This window comes from Myotis brandtii, unplaced genomic scaffold (genome assembly GCF_000412655.1).
Source record: "Myotis brandtii unplaced genomic scaffold, ASM41265v1 scaffold176, whole genome shotgun sequence".
Lineage (NCBI taxonomy): Eukaryota > Metazoa > Chordata > Mammalia > Chiroptera > Vespertilionidae > Myotis > Myotis brandtii.
Genome location: NW_005356519.1, coordinates 2070912 through 2085009, shown reverse-complemented (window position 1 = coordinate 2085009; position 14098 = coordinate 2070912). Strand labels below are relative to the sequence as shown.

General features: G+C 34.6%; 1 protein-coding gene across 2 annotated transcripts in view; it reads left to right on the top strand.

Moving 5' to 3' along the window:
* The window catches only part of COL21A1 (collagen, type XXI, alpha 1), a 167346-nt gene that overhangs the window by 136560 nt on the left and 16688 nt on the right, over window positions 1–14098 (top strand). For both annotated transcript variants that reach the window (XM_014537294.1, XM_014537293.1), the window contains exons 18-20: window positions 8174–8218; window positions 10586–10639; window positions 11646–11699. In XM_014537294.1, coding sequence (XP_014392780.1) covers window positions 8174–8218; window positions 10586–10639; window positions 11646–11699 — 153 coding nt within the window. The remainder of the gene's footprint in view (window positions 1–8173; window positions 8219–10585; window positions 10640–11645; window positions 11700–14098) is intronic.

Genomic DNA, 14098 nt, shown 5'->3' with positions numbered 1-14098 from the left:
ATAAAGAAAAAAAATCTTAGATTATTTTTCTGAGAATTTTTTGAAATGAAAAACCTTCATTGACCAAATTTTTATTGAACATTTTAATTATGTTTTATTATTTATATTCATTCTATTGTTTATATTACTTATTACATATTCTTATTATTTAATTCTTTTAAATAGGCAAAATATATGGAACTTATGTGGTTAATTTTAAAGTCTGTTAGCCAAATCCCATTCCCACCTCTGAGATAATAGCTGCTATTCATTCAATGAGATTCTTTTCAAACTTTTTCTTTTCATATTCAAATACATAAATAATACATATACATATTTTTATAATAAAAAATCATGTCCATTGAAATTTTACCTTTATAATATTGTGGATGTTTTACCAGATCAGGTTATAAGAGAGAATGTAGAATCTATTTATAGTATGGATGTATTTCATTTAACCTCTCCTATTGAAGTTACTTATACTCACACACACTTATGAACTATTTTTCAGAAAGGATGTATTACTGTAAGTGAAATTACTACTTCAAAGCCACCTATGTTTTATCTTGTATTTCATTTAACCTCTCCTATTGAAGTTACTTATATTCACACATACTTAACTATTTTTCAGAAAGGATATATTACTGTAAGTGAAATTACTACTTCAAAGCCGCCTATGTTTTATCCCTAATTTTAAATAGAAATGTCTAGTGTTTCACCAAGTCTGGTGTTTATTAATTGGTTTCCCACGGATTCAGATCCAGTTTTACCAAGTTGTAGTCCTGGGTTATTAAAAAGTTTAAATAAATAATGCATGATAAGCTTTACAAAATATATTTTTAGTATCTTTTGAAGTGATTTTTGTATTATTCTTCCTCTATTAATATAGTAATTTACATAAATATAACATATTATATGGATATATTTCTTAATGTGGAACACTCATTGCATCCTGAAACTAGCCCTACTTAGTCATGCTCAACTTATTCTATGCACTGATATATTTGATTCCTTAACATAATAGCGAAGTCACTTGCATTTGTAGTAATAATATAGATCAGTTTGTAGATTTCTTTTTTAGGAATTATTCTTGACTGGTTTTGTTATTAGGCTTACTTGAATTTAAACAGTCTCCATCTTTTTAAAGCCCTGGGGAAGTTTAAATAACATAGAAACTATCTGGTCCTGGGATAATAGGTATATTTCTGAGGTAGACAAAATAATGACTCCCCCAACCCCAGAAAGATGCCCGCATCCTAATTCCCAGAACCTGGGAATATGTTCATTTTCATGGTAAAGAGGTTTTACAGATAGGATAGAGGTTAATGACCTTGAGATTATCGTGGATTATCTGGGTGGGCCCAATCTAATAAAAAAAGTAATTAAACGTGGAAGAAGATGAATAAAAATATTCAACTGGAGAAGGATCTGATTGGCCACTGCTGGTGTTAAAGATAAAGGAAGGGATCCATGAGCCAAGGAATGTGATTTCATCTAGAAACTGGAAATGGTCCTCAGTTTACAGAAAACGGAAACCTTGGTCCTATAATAGCAAGGAATTCAATTTTCCCAATAACCTGAATGAGTAGGAAAAGGATTCCCCCATAGAGACTTAAGAAAGGAGTGCAGAATTTAACTCAGTGAAACCCATGCTGGACTTCTACCTATAGGACTGTGAATGAATAAAATTTATTGTTTTAAGTCACGAAGTGTGTGGTAATTTGTCATAGGTCAAGAGAAAGCTAATACAATTCCCTTTAATTTTTTTCTTTAGTAAATGTTTATTAGTGTATCATCTCATTATTTTCAATAGAAACAATGGGGATATACATTGTATGAACATAACAAAACTCACAATGTTCTGAGTTACACAATAAGTACAATAATTTAGGTGTAAAATTACATATGTAATGTTTCAAAATTGAGGTTATCAATGAAAGATACTTATGAAGTTATAGATATAATTTTCAAATGGTTATTTGCTTTTTATCATATAAATGAATTAAGGTTAAAAATTAATTCATTTTCTTCAAATTACCTTCACCTTTGATTTGATGTTTTAAAATATTTTTATTTGTTGACTTATATATTACTTTTTAAATATTTATTTTCTTTTAAAAAAATCTGTATTGCCCCAGGGCTTCACCACATTATTATTTTTTTTTACCATCACACTATTATTGTCTGTGTCCATGGGTTATGCTTATATGCATACAAGTTCTTTGGTTAACCTCTTCCCACTCACCCATCCACCCTGGCCTTCCCTCTTGAGATTTGACAGTCTCTTCCATACTTCTCTATCTCTGGATCTATTTTATTCAACAGTTTATTTTGTTCATTAGATTCCACATATGAGTGAGATCATGTGATACTTGTCTTTCTCTGACTGGCTTATTTCACTTGTATAATACTCTCCAGATCCCTCCATGCTATCTCAAAGGGATATATCCTTCTTTTTGACTGCTGTATAGAATTCCATTGTGAAATGTACCACAGCTTTTTTATCCACTCATCTATTGATGGCCCATTGGGCTGTTCCCAGATCTTAGCTATTGTAAACTGTGCTGCTGTGAACATAGGGGTGCATATATTCTTTCTGATTGGTGTTTCGGGATTCTTAGCATATATTCCTAGAAGTGAGATCACTGGGTCAAATGTCACTTCTATACTTATTTTTTTGAGGAAACTCCATACTGTTTTCCATAATGGCTGCACCAGTCTGCATTTGTATTACTTTTTAAAAATATTTATTATAATTTTCAGATTTCTCTGGGAAATGGTATACAGCTTTACCGAGTCAGCTATAAAGGTCTTTGAAAAATCCATGTCCCATTTTCTCCTTAATGAGAAGTTCACCACAGTTTGTCTTGAGTTATATAGTGACATTCCATGTGCCCAAAATAGTATGAGCTGCACTTTTTAGGTTTTCAGAGGATCAGAGCTTAGCTTAGAACAGCTCTGGTATTACTTTGGGACTTTTCTTTGAAATGGAATTGGTTTTCAGGTTTACATATGTGTATGTGTACGTGTTCCTTTTAGCTCACTAATGTGTTTCACATGCATGGTTTCACTTGCTGATGTCCAGGGGTAGGTTATTTTTCTGTAGTTGAGGGGAGGGGTCAGGACAGTGCTATGACATCCCTGTGATGTGGCAGAGCAGGCTGTTCTCAGGTATTTCATTCTCGTCCTCCTCCACCTCCTGGGTTTTCAGGTGTGTAATTTTAATTTAATAAATATTTACCTTTTTAAATCTTGTCCTAAAAAATAAAACATTTGCAAATCATGTAGAATATCTTCTCGGCTTTAAAACTGTATAAATGCCTTTAGATTAGGGTGAGAAATGCCAGTAACATGAAGCAACTTTGCAAAGGGCTCACTGATAGCTGTTCCTTTCTGTGGCCTCGCGTGTCTCTTTATGTAACTTACTATGACAGGTGGGTGACATTTTCTGTTGTACATAAGTATGAGGAGCCCACAAGTATTTACCAAAGAATTTTCTATTGAAATTATTTGGGTAATTTGGATCCAATCCCATGTGGGTCCTGGTTTGTAGGCTAGGGAGAAAAAATTCATCCAATGTTACTTAGATTGCTGTTTCTCCCCTTAAAGATCAAACAGAGTAGTAAAACTGTATTGAAGTATTAAAGAGGTAGTAAAACCGGTAATTTCTGTATTAAGGGTTCATTGCAAGTACTTGTATATTGGTTTCTTTAAGGTCTGGCAGCTATGACTGTGACTTCTCTTCAGAGTTATCTTACCACAGAGCAATCTTGTGTACATCATTCATGATCTGTTAGTCTGGAATTTAAAAACATTGGGTTGGAAAATGTGGAATTCACCTATAAATATATTTGAAACTTTTGGTCATATTTTTCTGGGGGGAAAATGTGTTGAAATATAAATGTTTTTAATAGTGATGAAATATAAATGTATTTGTATTTCTGCTTTTTAAAAAAGAGAAGTCATTGTAGTATTTTTCTATATAATCGGAGTCAGCCAAACATGAAAAGGCAAAGGTCATGAATGAGGGTAATGCCAGCATGTTGCCGCCCCCTAGTGGGAAGCCGTAGATTGCCAGAGTCATCTTGGAAACAATGGAAACTTTTGGAAATGAGCATAGAAAAAGGCAAGGTGGAAAGACAAAACAGACTTCCTCAAAATGGAGAAAAAAGACAAACTTTGAGATACTGAAAAGAGTTGACTCATTTATTTTGTAACTTTCAAAGGTCAGGGAGGAGCTGTGAAAAGACAGTCATGAAAATCCAATCATTATCATGCCCGAATTGAGCTAAGCACTTGTGAAAGTTCATTGATATAATGTACCAACTCCATGAATTAGGTTCTATTATTTTCTTCATGTCTGATATAGTTATACTGAGATTTCACAGTTTAAATAACTGGCTTTGAGTCAATTAGCCACTTCATAATGGACTGACTGACTCCAGTCTACATTTTTAACTGTTTCATACTATTTCTATGTTCTTTTAAAATAATCATTGTAATCTTTGTAACTAATAATAATACTTTCAACATGAGTTCTTCTTTCATTGAATCTCTGGGCATAAATAAATAACTTCTTTATATATAAAAAGAAGACATAATATGCTTCTAATATTTTGAAAGCTGTGTAATATTAAGTATCTTCACCACTACATAGAAACGCTGAAAATTTTGATTTTAAAATACTATTACTGAGTTGCATCTGTCTTCAGTGCATTGAAAATATTGCATTACTTAAAAGCAGACTTGATTCAAGATGCTCTAATTTCAGGGGTGAGATAAATGTCTTCATTATATGTGGGGAAGTATAAAGTGATGTTTTGTCTTTTCTAAGTAATATACCATGGAGACATCTTCTTCATTATAAAGTGGTCACTAGGAAATAGGGACCAGACACTTTAATCTAAATTCCTATTTTTAATGACTGTTTGTTAATGGTTTAATGGTTACAGAGAAGCTTCTAGAACATTTATTTTTATACCCACATTTTTCACCACAACATTATACAGGAATTTCTGGCTGATTCTCTCCTCTTCCTCAAAACCCAAACTGAAATCACATAAGTGGAAGAAATAGGTCTCTTTACTCTCACCAAATGGAAGACTTGTTTCTGTCTTTACTTATACATTTCACAGTTGTCTGAACCCAAACCACACAGGCTGAAATAGAAATATAAAGATTTAGCTTGGACAAACATTTGCTCTATAAAGTAATTGTTACTAAATACTTTTGGATCAACAAACTGGTAACTTTCAAATGGTTTTGAATGATATTTCTGCTAATGTAAAATTGGCAAAGTTTAGTCTGTTTCAATAAATGCATTGGGAGCCCAGGAAAATATTATCTAGGAGAATTTTATTAACTAATAAAGCTCTGAATGATTTCAGCTCTTCTGGTTAACCTCTCTCTCAACAGTCTTCTATTTCATGCATGCTCATGATATTATATTAGTTTGGCCAAAAATTGCTTTTAGTAATTAGTTTTACATTTTGTTTTTAATATTACATAGTTTTATATATTTTTGTTTGTTACTTACAAAATAAGTATTTAATAATTCTTGGTATAAGTGGAATAGAGGATATGACTTATTTTCACATCTGTGAGATGTATTTTAATGTTCACTAATTTTAGAAGAAACACATAGGTGAAAAATAACCTTTTTTTTCCAACCTGAAATTCCCCCAAAATATCTGATATGTTGAGATAATGTAAGATTTGTAGCTATGTCCTAATGAAAAACCAAGCTCAGTCTTAGAATTACTCAGATAGAAGGGTGTCAAATAAGACCCAGAGGGTAAATGTGGGGTTCTCAAGGATTTCTGGGATGTGGAAGCCAGCTTGCTACTCAGGGATGCCTGGGCATAACTCTGTTTTCCCCCAGAGTGAAGGTGCAGACTTGCTGACTCCTAATTTGGCTTTAGAAACAAGACAAGTCAGGATATCTGTAACTATTTCCTATTACTGTCATAGATAATGAAGGGCATAGAGACTTGAGTAGTGATGAAACCCTAAATAATAAAGGACTACTCTGTGCAGCAAAATTTCAGCTTTTCAGGTTTGCTTGTATCATGGGCAATTACATGACCCCATTAGGGATTCTTCGGGCCAAGAGACTGTTGCCACAACTGTATCAGCATAGAATAATGTGTGGCCATCTTGATACGATTTTATAAGGAGATTTTATTTAAACTCAGAACTTGGTCTAAACTGATTGTGTGTGTGTGTGTGTGTGTGTGTGTGAGATTTGGTTGCAGGTGCTATCTATTTAAATGGAGCCTTTATTCTAAACAATATTGGCCTTGATTTCTTTGAGAATATAAATTTTCTGTATATAAGGATACATTTTATATTATTCTATGTTCATTATACTTAAAACTCAGTTTACTTTTGCTTTATGTTTTAGAGTGTTTATAGAATGTCCTGTGTTCATGTTTTATAATGTTACATTGAAATTTAATATTATTTTATATTATATCTGGTTAGTACATTTATAAAGGCTTGTGTTTTCAAGTAGACTTCAAACACCTGTAGATAGCCATTGCTTACATGCATTTTTTTCTCTGCAAAGGGCGTAGAGCCCTGGCAAACTGAATTGAGTCGAGTAGAATAAAATTGAATTGCAATTTATAATTCAAGTGGATTTTTAAACTAGAACTATGTGCTCCTGTCTTGCACTGAACAGAATCTATATAATAAAAGCCTAAGTGACCATTACAGCAGAATGACCTGTCGCTATGATGCACACTGACCACCAGGGGCAGACACTCAACTCAGGAGCTGCCCCTTGGTGGTCAGTGCTCTCCCACAGGGGGAGCGGCTGCTCAGCCAGAAGCCGGGCTCACAGCTGGTGAGCGCAGCGGTGGTGGCAGGAACCTCTCCTGCCTCCACAGCAGTGCTAAGGAGCAGCGGGCTGAGTGGTAAGAAGCGAGGGATCCCGGATTGCTAGAGGGATGTCCGACTGCCGGCTCGGGGATCGGGCCTAAGTGGCAGGTGGATATCCCCCAACGGGTCTCAGACTGCAAGGGGGCACAGGCCAGGGTGAGGGACACCCCCCCCTCCGCTCCAGTGCATGAATTTCGTGCGCTGGGTGTCTAGCTGTATTAATAAAATCAAGATGTGAGAGGCAAAATTATGGCAAACTGTCCCTGTAATAGAAGATATTTGATTTCACTGATAGTGGCATCTCTACCACTTGCCCTAATTTACTGAGGAGAGCACTGCTTATTTTTGTAAGCCCTAATGATGCAGAGGTCTTTCAGAAAAATACTAATTTGGCCCAATTTCTTTCTCTTTCACATTCCCTTTCCTGCCAGATTGTGAACACACACGCACACATACACACACACACACACACACACACACACACAGAGTAATTATTCCATCTTAAGTGTCATCGAGAAAGGAGCTAAGAAAAACAATAAAAAAATGAAAATTGATTAATGTGATTAGCACCATCACTGTTTGGGTGAGAAATGATCATTTTGATAAATGCATTGAAAGACTGAGTAGAATTTTCTCATTAATAAATGTACTAATGTTATTCTCAAATTTATAAAATTAACATTAAGTTCCTCTGACTTTTGCTAGAGGACTTGTACATTCGGGTTGAGCCATGTGAAAGACCTCTCTGTTTTCCTGTCTCTCCACAAGCTGTGGCCTGCATATTCTTTATGATTTTATTAGCAAGGGAGTCATTAGGAGAAAGATTACCATATTTTACACAAGGAGTTAGGTTTCTGGGTATTTCAAGGCTCAGTTTGGAGGAAATTATTTAGTTTCATTAGTTTTTAATTATAGTTGTGATACTGTGAGGGCCTTTGGAACTATTGTGTTGAATCTGAACTCTGATTTGACAATTTTGATTTGCATTATTCTTGATAAGTAACACGGGAATGTGTTTAGATGAAATGTCGTTATTTTATCACTTATGTTGGTCTGAATTAAGAACCACAGTTAATATCCTCAGAGATTTTTGAAAGCCTTTATTTTAAACTTTTAATATCAGTAGATGTTCATATAGTATCAACTCATAAATTTCCTGTTTTCCAAATTGGATTATTATAAGTGGAAGTGTTATACTGTAAATGGATATATTTGAAATTATGCATTACTTATAAGTTAAAATCCAATTATGACCTATTATCTAATGATACAGTCAACATTTTATTTAAAAATATATTTTATTTCTTTTTAGGGAATCCCAGGATTTCCTGGAAACCAAGGATTAATGGGACAAAAGGTGAGTGTTGATGAAAGTTGAAAGATTTGGGCCTGGATCAGCTTATTAAAAGGGCAATGTGTCTTCACCAAGAATACTTTTTTACTACATTCATGGCAAGTCAGTTGTTCAAATATGATATAATTTCAGAAGCTATTATTTTACAAATTAGTTTTTATTATTATTTTATCCAGATAATATAAATTTGCATTTACATACTTGCTTTCTATTTTACTAGGTTACTTTTCTGTCTTGTGCTCTTAGTAGTAATTTTACTACTTCCTGAACTATACCTTTAGAAGTTCTTTTAGTACAGATATCTTGATAATAAACTTTCAGTTTTGATTTAACTAAAAATATCTTTATTTTACTCTTGTATTTGAGACAATTTTGTAGAGCATACAATTCAAGATTGATGATTATTTTCTCTTAACACATTGAGAAATTTCTTCTATTGTCTCCTGGCTTCTGTTGTTACTATGAAAAATCTGCTTTGATTCTAATGACCATTGATTTGTGTCTGTCCCTTTCTTTGGAATCCTTTTAAGGTATTTTCTTGTTTTTAGTGTTCTTGAAACTCACTATGGTGTATCTAGATAAAGATTTCTCTTTATTCATCCTGGTGGGAACTCAATTTGCTTCCCGGCTCTGTGGAATCATTTGTATTAATTCTATAAAACATCAACCATTACCTCCATATTACTACTATTTCATTCTTTCTGTTGCATCTTTCTGGAATTCTTGTGAGATATATTTATCCCTTCTAATTTTTTCCTCTACCAGTATATCCCTAAATAGTTTTTTATTTTCATATTCTTTATTCTGTCTTACATTCTGGTTCAATTTTTTGGATATATTTTCCAGTGTACTTATTTTTCCTTTACTGTGTCTAATCTATTTAAATCAATTGTTGGGGTTTTTTTGTTTTTTGTTTTTTTTAAATCCTTACCTGAGGATATCTTTTCCATTGATTTTTAGAGACAGTGGAAGGGAGGTAGAGTTGGGATGGGGGGAAGTGGGGGGAGAGAGCTCAATGTGAGAGAGATACATGGATTGGTTGCCTTCTGCACCAGACCCAACTGGTGCCCACATATGTGCCCTTGACCAGGATTCAGATCCAAGACCCTTAGGTGTGCAGGCCAACACTCCAAACTACTGAGCCACACTGGCCATGGCAAGTTCTAATTTTTTTTTAAATATATTTTATTGATATTTTACAGAAAGGAAGGGAGAGGGATAGAGAGTTAGAAACATCGATCAGCTGCCTCCTGCACACTCCCCACTGGGGGGGTGCCGGCAACCAAGGTACATGCCCTTGTCTGGAATCGAACCTGGGATCCTTGAGTCCGCAGGCCGACGCTCTATCCACTGAGCCAAACCAGTCAGGGCAAGTTCTAATTTTTAATAATATCTTTTTATTCTTAATAAATTTTCTTATTCTGTTTTCAGTCCTACTAGTCCTCCTGGTTTCATTTTTTAATTTGTAAATATTTCATATACAGTTTTAAATTCTGCTTCTGTCATTTGTGGATATTCCTGTTGAGTCTCAGTTTGTGGCTTCCTGCCTCTTTTTTTCTGGTTGATTGTGAGCTCATTGCTTATCTTAGTTGGTGGGAGTCCTGTCAGCCTAATTGGAGATGGAGAGCTGCCTCCTATTGGTAGCATGGACACCATTTCAACCCCCTTTGAAAGTTCTGCCTCTACAGATGGCTGGTCCAGCAGTCAGTTTGCTGAGCTGAGCATGCACTCTCAGACAACCCCAATCCTCTGACTCCTGCACAGCTCCAAATCCTCATAATTATAGCCTCAACCCAGAGTATATTTTATTAAAATGAGGGATATTTGAAGACCTCCCCTACTTCTTAGAAGACTGGCATTTTCTCACAGAGGATGCTCTTTCTGTTTTTTGTTTTTGTTTGTGTTTGTTCTGGATTCCGAGAATCCCTTGGAGCACCCAGTGAGCCACAATCCCAGAAGTTTAAATCTGAATGCTGTTATTCCGTATTCATTTTTTTTATTTGTTTTTACTATCATAGATCTTAAACTCTGATAAGTAAAAAAAAATTTTCTTTATTATTCTCCCCTGTTGTCTCACCTTTTAATGAACTGCTAGGTCATCTTTGAAAGACTGGCAAGTGTCATACCTGATTTCCTAATGAAAATATTTGACTTTGTATGTCCACCACAGACCCCAGGCCCATGTCTTTAAGGTGTTCAATTCCTGAGTTTTCAGCCTTGCTTTGCTCCTTTCTTATAGTACAGGAAGGGAAAACAGACCACACTGGGCTGATTGGTATTGAATTTTCGTTCTGTAGTGCTTGGGTCGGAAATTTCTGGAAATGAGTTGATAATTTCCAATTTTAAATGTGATCTGTATTTGATTTTTAGGGAGAAATTGGGCCTCCAGGACCATTAGGAAAAAAAGGAGCTCCAGGGATACCTGTATGTTAATGTCATTATTATTAGGCGTTTGAAATGTTGTTACTATGTACCAGGAGTTCTTATTCTGGAGTTCACAAAACTTGGTGGGGTCCAGCAATAAGATACTTGGGGTTCACCAATTCCATCCATTTGTATGAAAGAGATAATGTTTATGTCCATTTTTCTAGAAAAGTCTAGATTTCTTCAGGTTCTCAAAAATTTGACCACCCAAATAAAGATCAGAGACCTTACTATAGATAAACCAGAAAATAAATTTTTAATATTTCATATACTGTGCTATTAACTAGTATATTTTACATTTTATAATTGCAATGACATCCTAAATTGACAGCATTGATGACATGGTATTTTTAATATGGCCATGTTGAGATTATATTTTCTGATGATATTAATTGAATTTTTATTTTGCTCATCACCTTTCCTTTGCCATATTTTAGAGAAAACAGATATTTTTAGTATACATGATGGTATTTAAAGTACAACAAAAACTAAATCAGGTCCTTTTGCTAGAGTGGTTATCATTGTCTTATTATGAATTATATGGTTAGTTAAAAATATGGCCATTTTGTAACTTGAAGAGAGATTATTATATTCAAAGAATTTATTAGATTGTAACTCTTTCAAAATACTGTTCAAGAAAATAGAAATTCTAAGTAATGTTGATCAAGGTAACATCCATGCAGAAACCTAATTCTTCACCCTCATGATAAAAGGAAGAATGAGTATAGAAAAAAATAAACTTTTCCTTACATCTGTCTTTTACCAGCCCTTCAGTAACTTGTGCTATTGTAGATTCTTTGAGCAAAAATTTACAAGGGCTCTGCTAGCCTTCATTCTGTCTTGTATAGGTTGCTTATTTACTTTATTATCCTTTATTTGGATGTGTGTAAGGAAATTTTCCAAATAAGTGCATCAATTGTTATGAGAATGTGTGGCTTAGAAATGAATTTAAATTTTTAAAATGTTTTTCTCTATATTTCTCTTGAATTCCCACTTAAAAATGTAGGGTTTGATGGGAAGCGATGGCTCACCAGGTCAGCCTGGAACTCCAGGATCTAAGGTAAATATAGGACAATTACTAAGATTGAGAACTTCGTGTCAAATGACCATTTATGTACTTCAATAAAAGTTTTAACTAGTTACATTGATTTTCTTTTGAATGTGGTTTTAGTACTAGGAACAATCACTTATAGGATTAAAATCTTAGGCAAAAACTATGCATATAGAACAGACTAAAGTAAAGCAGGTCTGGTTTAAACTGGAAAGGTTCTAGGTTCCCTCACTACTCAGCTCCTCCTCCCTTATTGGCATCTCAAAGTGCACTGAGGAACACGTAGAGTTCTACGAAGTTTAGTGCCAAACCCACTGACCTAAAGCATTAATGGTCACCATTGGGCATAATCACACCAGTTTTCCAGTCCTCTCTGATACTTTTATTTAGTGGAATGTATATGGAATTTTTATTCATGAAATGTGAAATGCCTTGTAGTGAGTTTTATTAGGTATTTCTTCCCTAAGGACTATGGGTAAGATAGTATATTATCTTTACTTTCAGAATTTAAAAAAGTAAGTCAAGCTTGATGAAAATATTTAGGATGTCAGGTTAGGTATTCTCATGGTAGGAATGAAATTCTTGTAATACCACGACCATTTTCTGGTATATAGAATCCTGTGCTGAGAAAACTATTTTTTGTTGTTGTTGTTACTTTGTTTTTGTGTGTGTGTGTGTTTTTTGAGGATGGAACTAAATATGTCCTGGCTAGACTCAGGAAGTATTCTCAACTATTTAATGAGTATATTCTAGGAAAATCTTTCAAAAGGAAGTTATATAATTGCTGTTTTGGAGGTATTCAACATTTAACTAGACTCCTCCCCCCCCCCAGGGAATAGAACCTGGCATACTAAATGAGTAGATGACATAATGTACTTTGAGTTTCTGAAGCATTAAAAAAGAGAGGATAAAATGTCATGGGACCCTAGTGATTAGGGAAAAGTAGCTGCCCTTTCACCAGTGTGGACCCATGTGGATTCTTGGAGTATTGTGGGCCCAAGCAGCAGTAGGTGTGCGGAGTTGCTGTAAAACCTTTGAGTGACTCGGCTTGCCAAGCAGAGGTTCTCCATAACTTCTCAAGGTCATTTTTTGAAGAAGATGTGGAGTAGTTGTATACTCTTTAAGTATCTGAGATACAACGACTCTCCCATCGTACTCTGGATTCTCTAAATTTTGAGAATACAATCTAAGATTTCATCAGATTTTTATTTTTCATTCTTGATAGTACTACAGATGTCCCCCATTCATCAGCTTTTTAAAATTAGCCACTTCACATTATTGGCTCCTTACTTAGCTGGAGGTTAATTAAATCTGCTGGCTTTTTCCTAAAAGATATTTGTGGCATTTGTTGATTTCGTTGATTTGGCTGGGGAGGCAAGTGGTTGTTTCCAATATCACACAGTTTGTTATTTTTACATGAGTTACTATAAAGTTTAATTTCCCTCATCTTGTACTTGAGCAATAATTTAGTTAAAAATAGACTCAGGATGTTAAAATTATACCTATTAATGCAATCTTTTCAACGAAACATTTTAAGTTCTTTTCATGCAGTATATTAATTAGCTCAAGTTTTGGAAACCTTTTCTGCAAAGGGCCAGACAGTACTTTAGTCTTTGAGGACCACATAGTCTTTGTTGCAACGACTCAACTCTTCTATTTTATTGCAAAAACCCCCATGGGCAAACACAAACCATGTGGGATATGCCTGTGTTCCCCTAAAACTTCATTTACAAAACATGCTTTGGTGCTCGCTTCGGCCGCACATATACTAAAATTGGAACGATACAGAGAAGATTAGCATGGCCCGTGCGCAAGGATGACATGCAAATTCGTGAAGCATTCCATATTAAAAAATAAAACAAAACAAAACAAAAAATCACACACAAAAAAGAACATGCTTTGGACTAGGTTTAACCCACGGGTCATAGTCTACTGACCTCTCTATTAGCTTATTTCTGCCAATTTTGTCAAGTATATGTATGTGGACTATGCCTTCATTATCATTGGCTGGAGTGGGACAAAAAGCTATCTTAGAAGGGCAGGGGTGAGGTAAAAACTCTGTGGTAGATCTTTAGAACACTTCTAATTTAGATTATAATACCTCTTTTTAAAATAGCTGTTTAACCATTAGAAGTCTACTTCACCACACTGCATTCTGGTTTTCAAAGACACTACTTGACTGATATTAGGGCATATTAACATAATCAAGCCATGTAACTTTTGGCAAGGCTTCTGACATCCTTGATTTCCAGCTTAATCACTTGTAACATTAGAAATGTTAAGGAGCTATTGTTCTATGGCTCAACACTGCTGTTATGTGCTCCATGCTTTAATTAAATCCACATATCAGGTTCACATGTTTCTCAGCATGAGCACTTTTCAAAAGCTGAAAATGAAGCTGGTTCCCT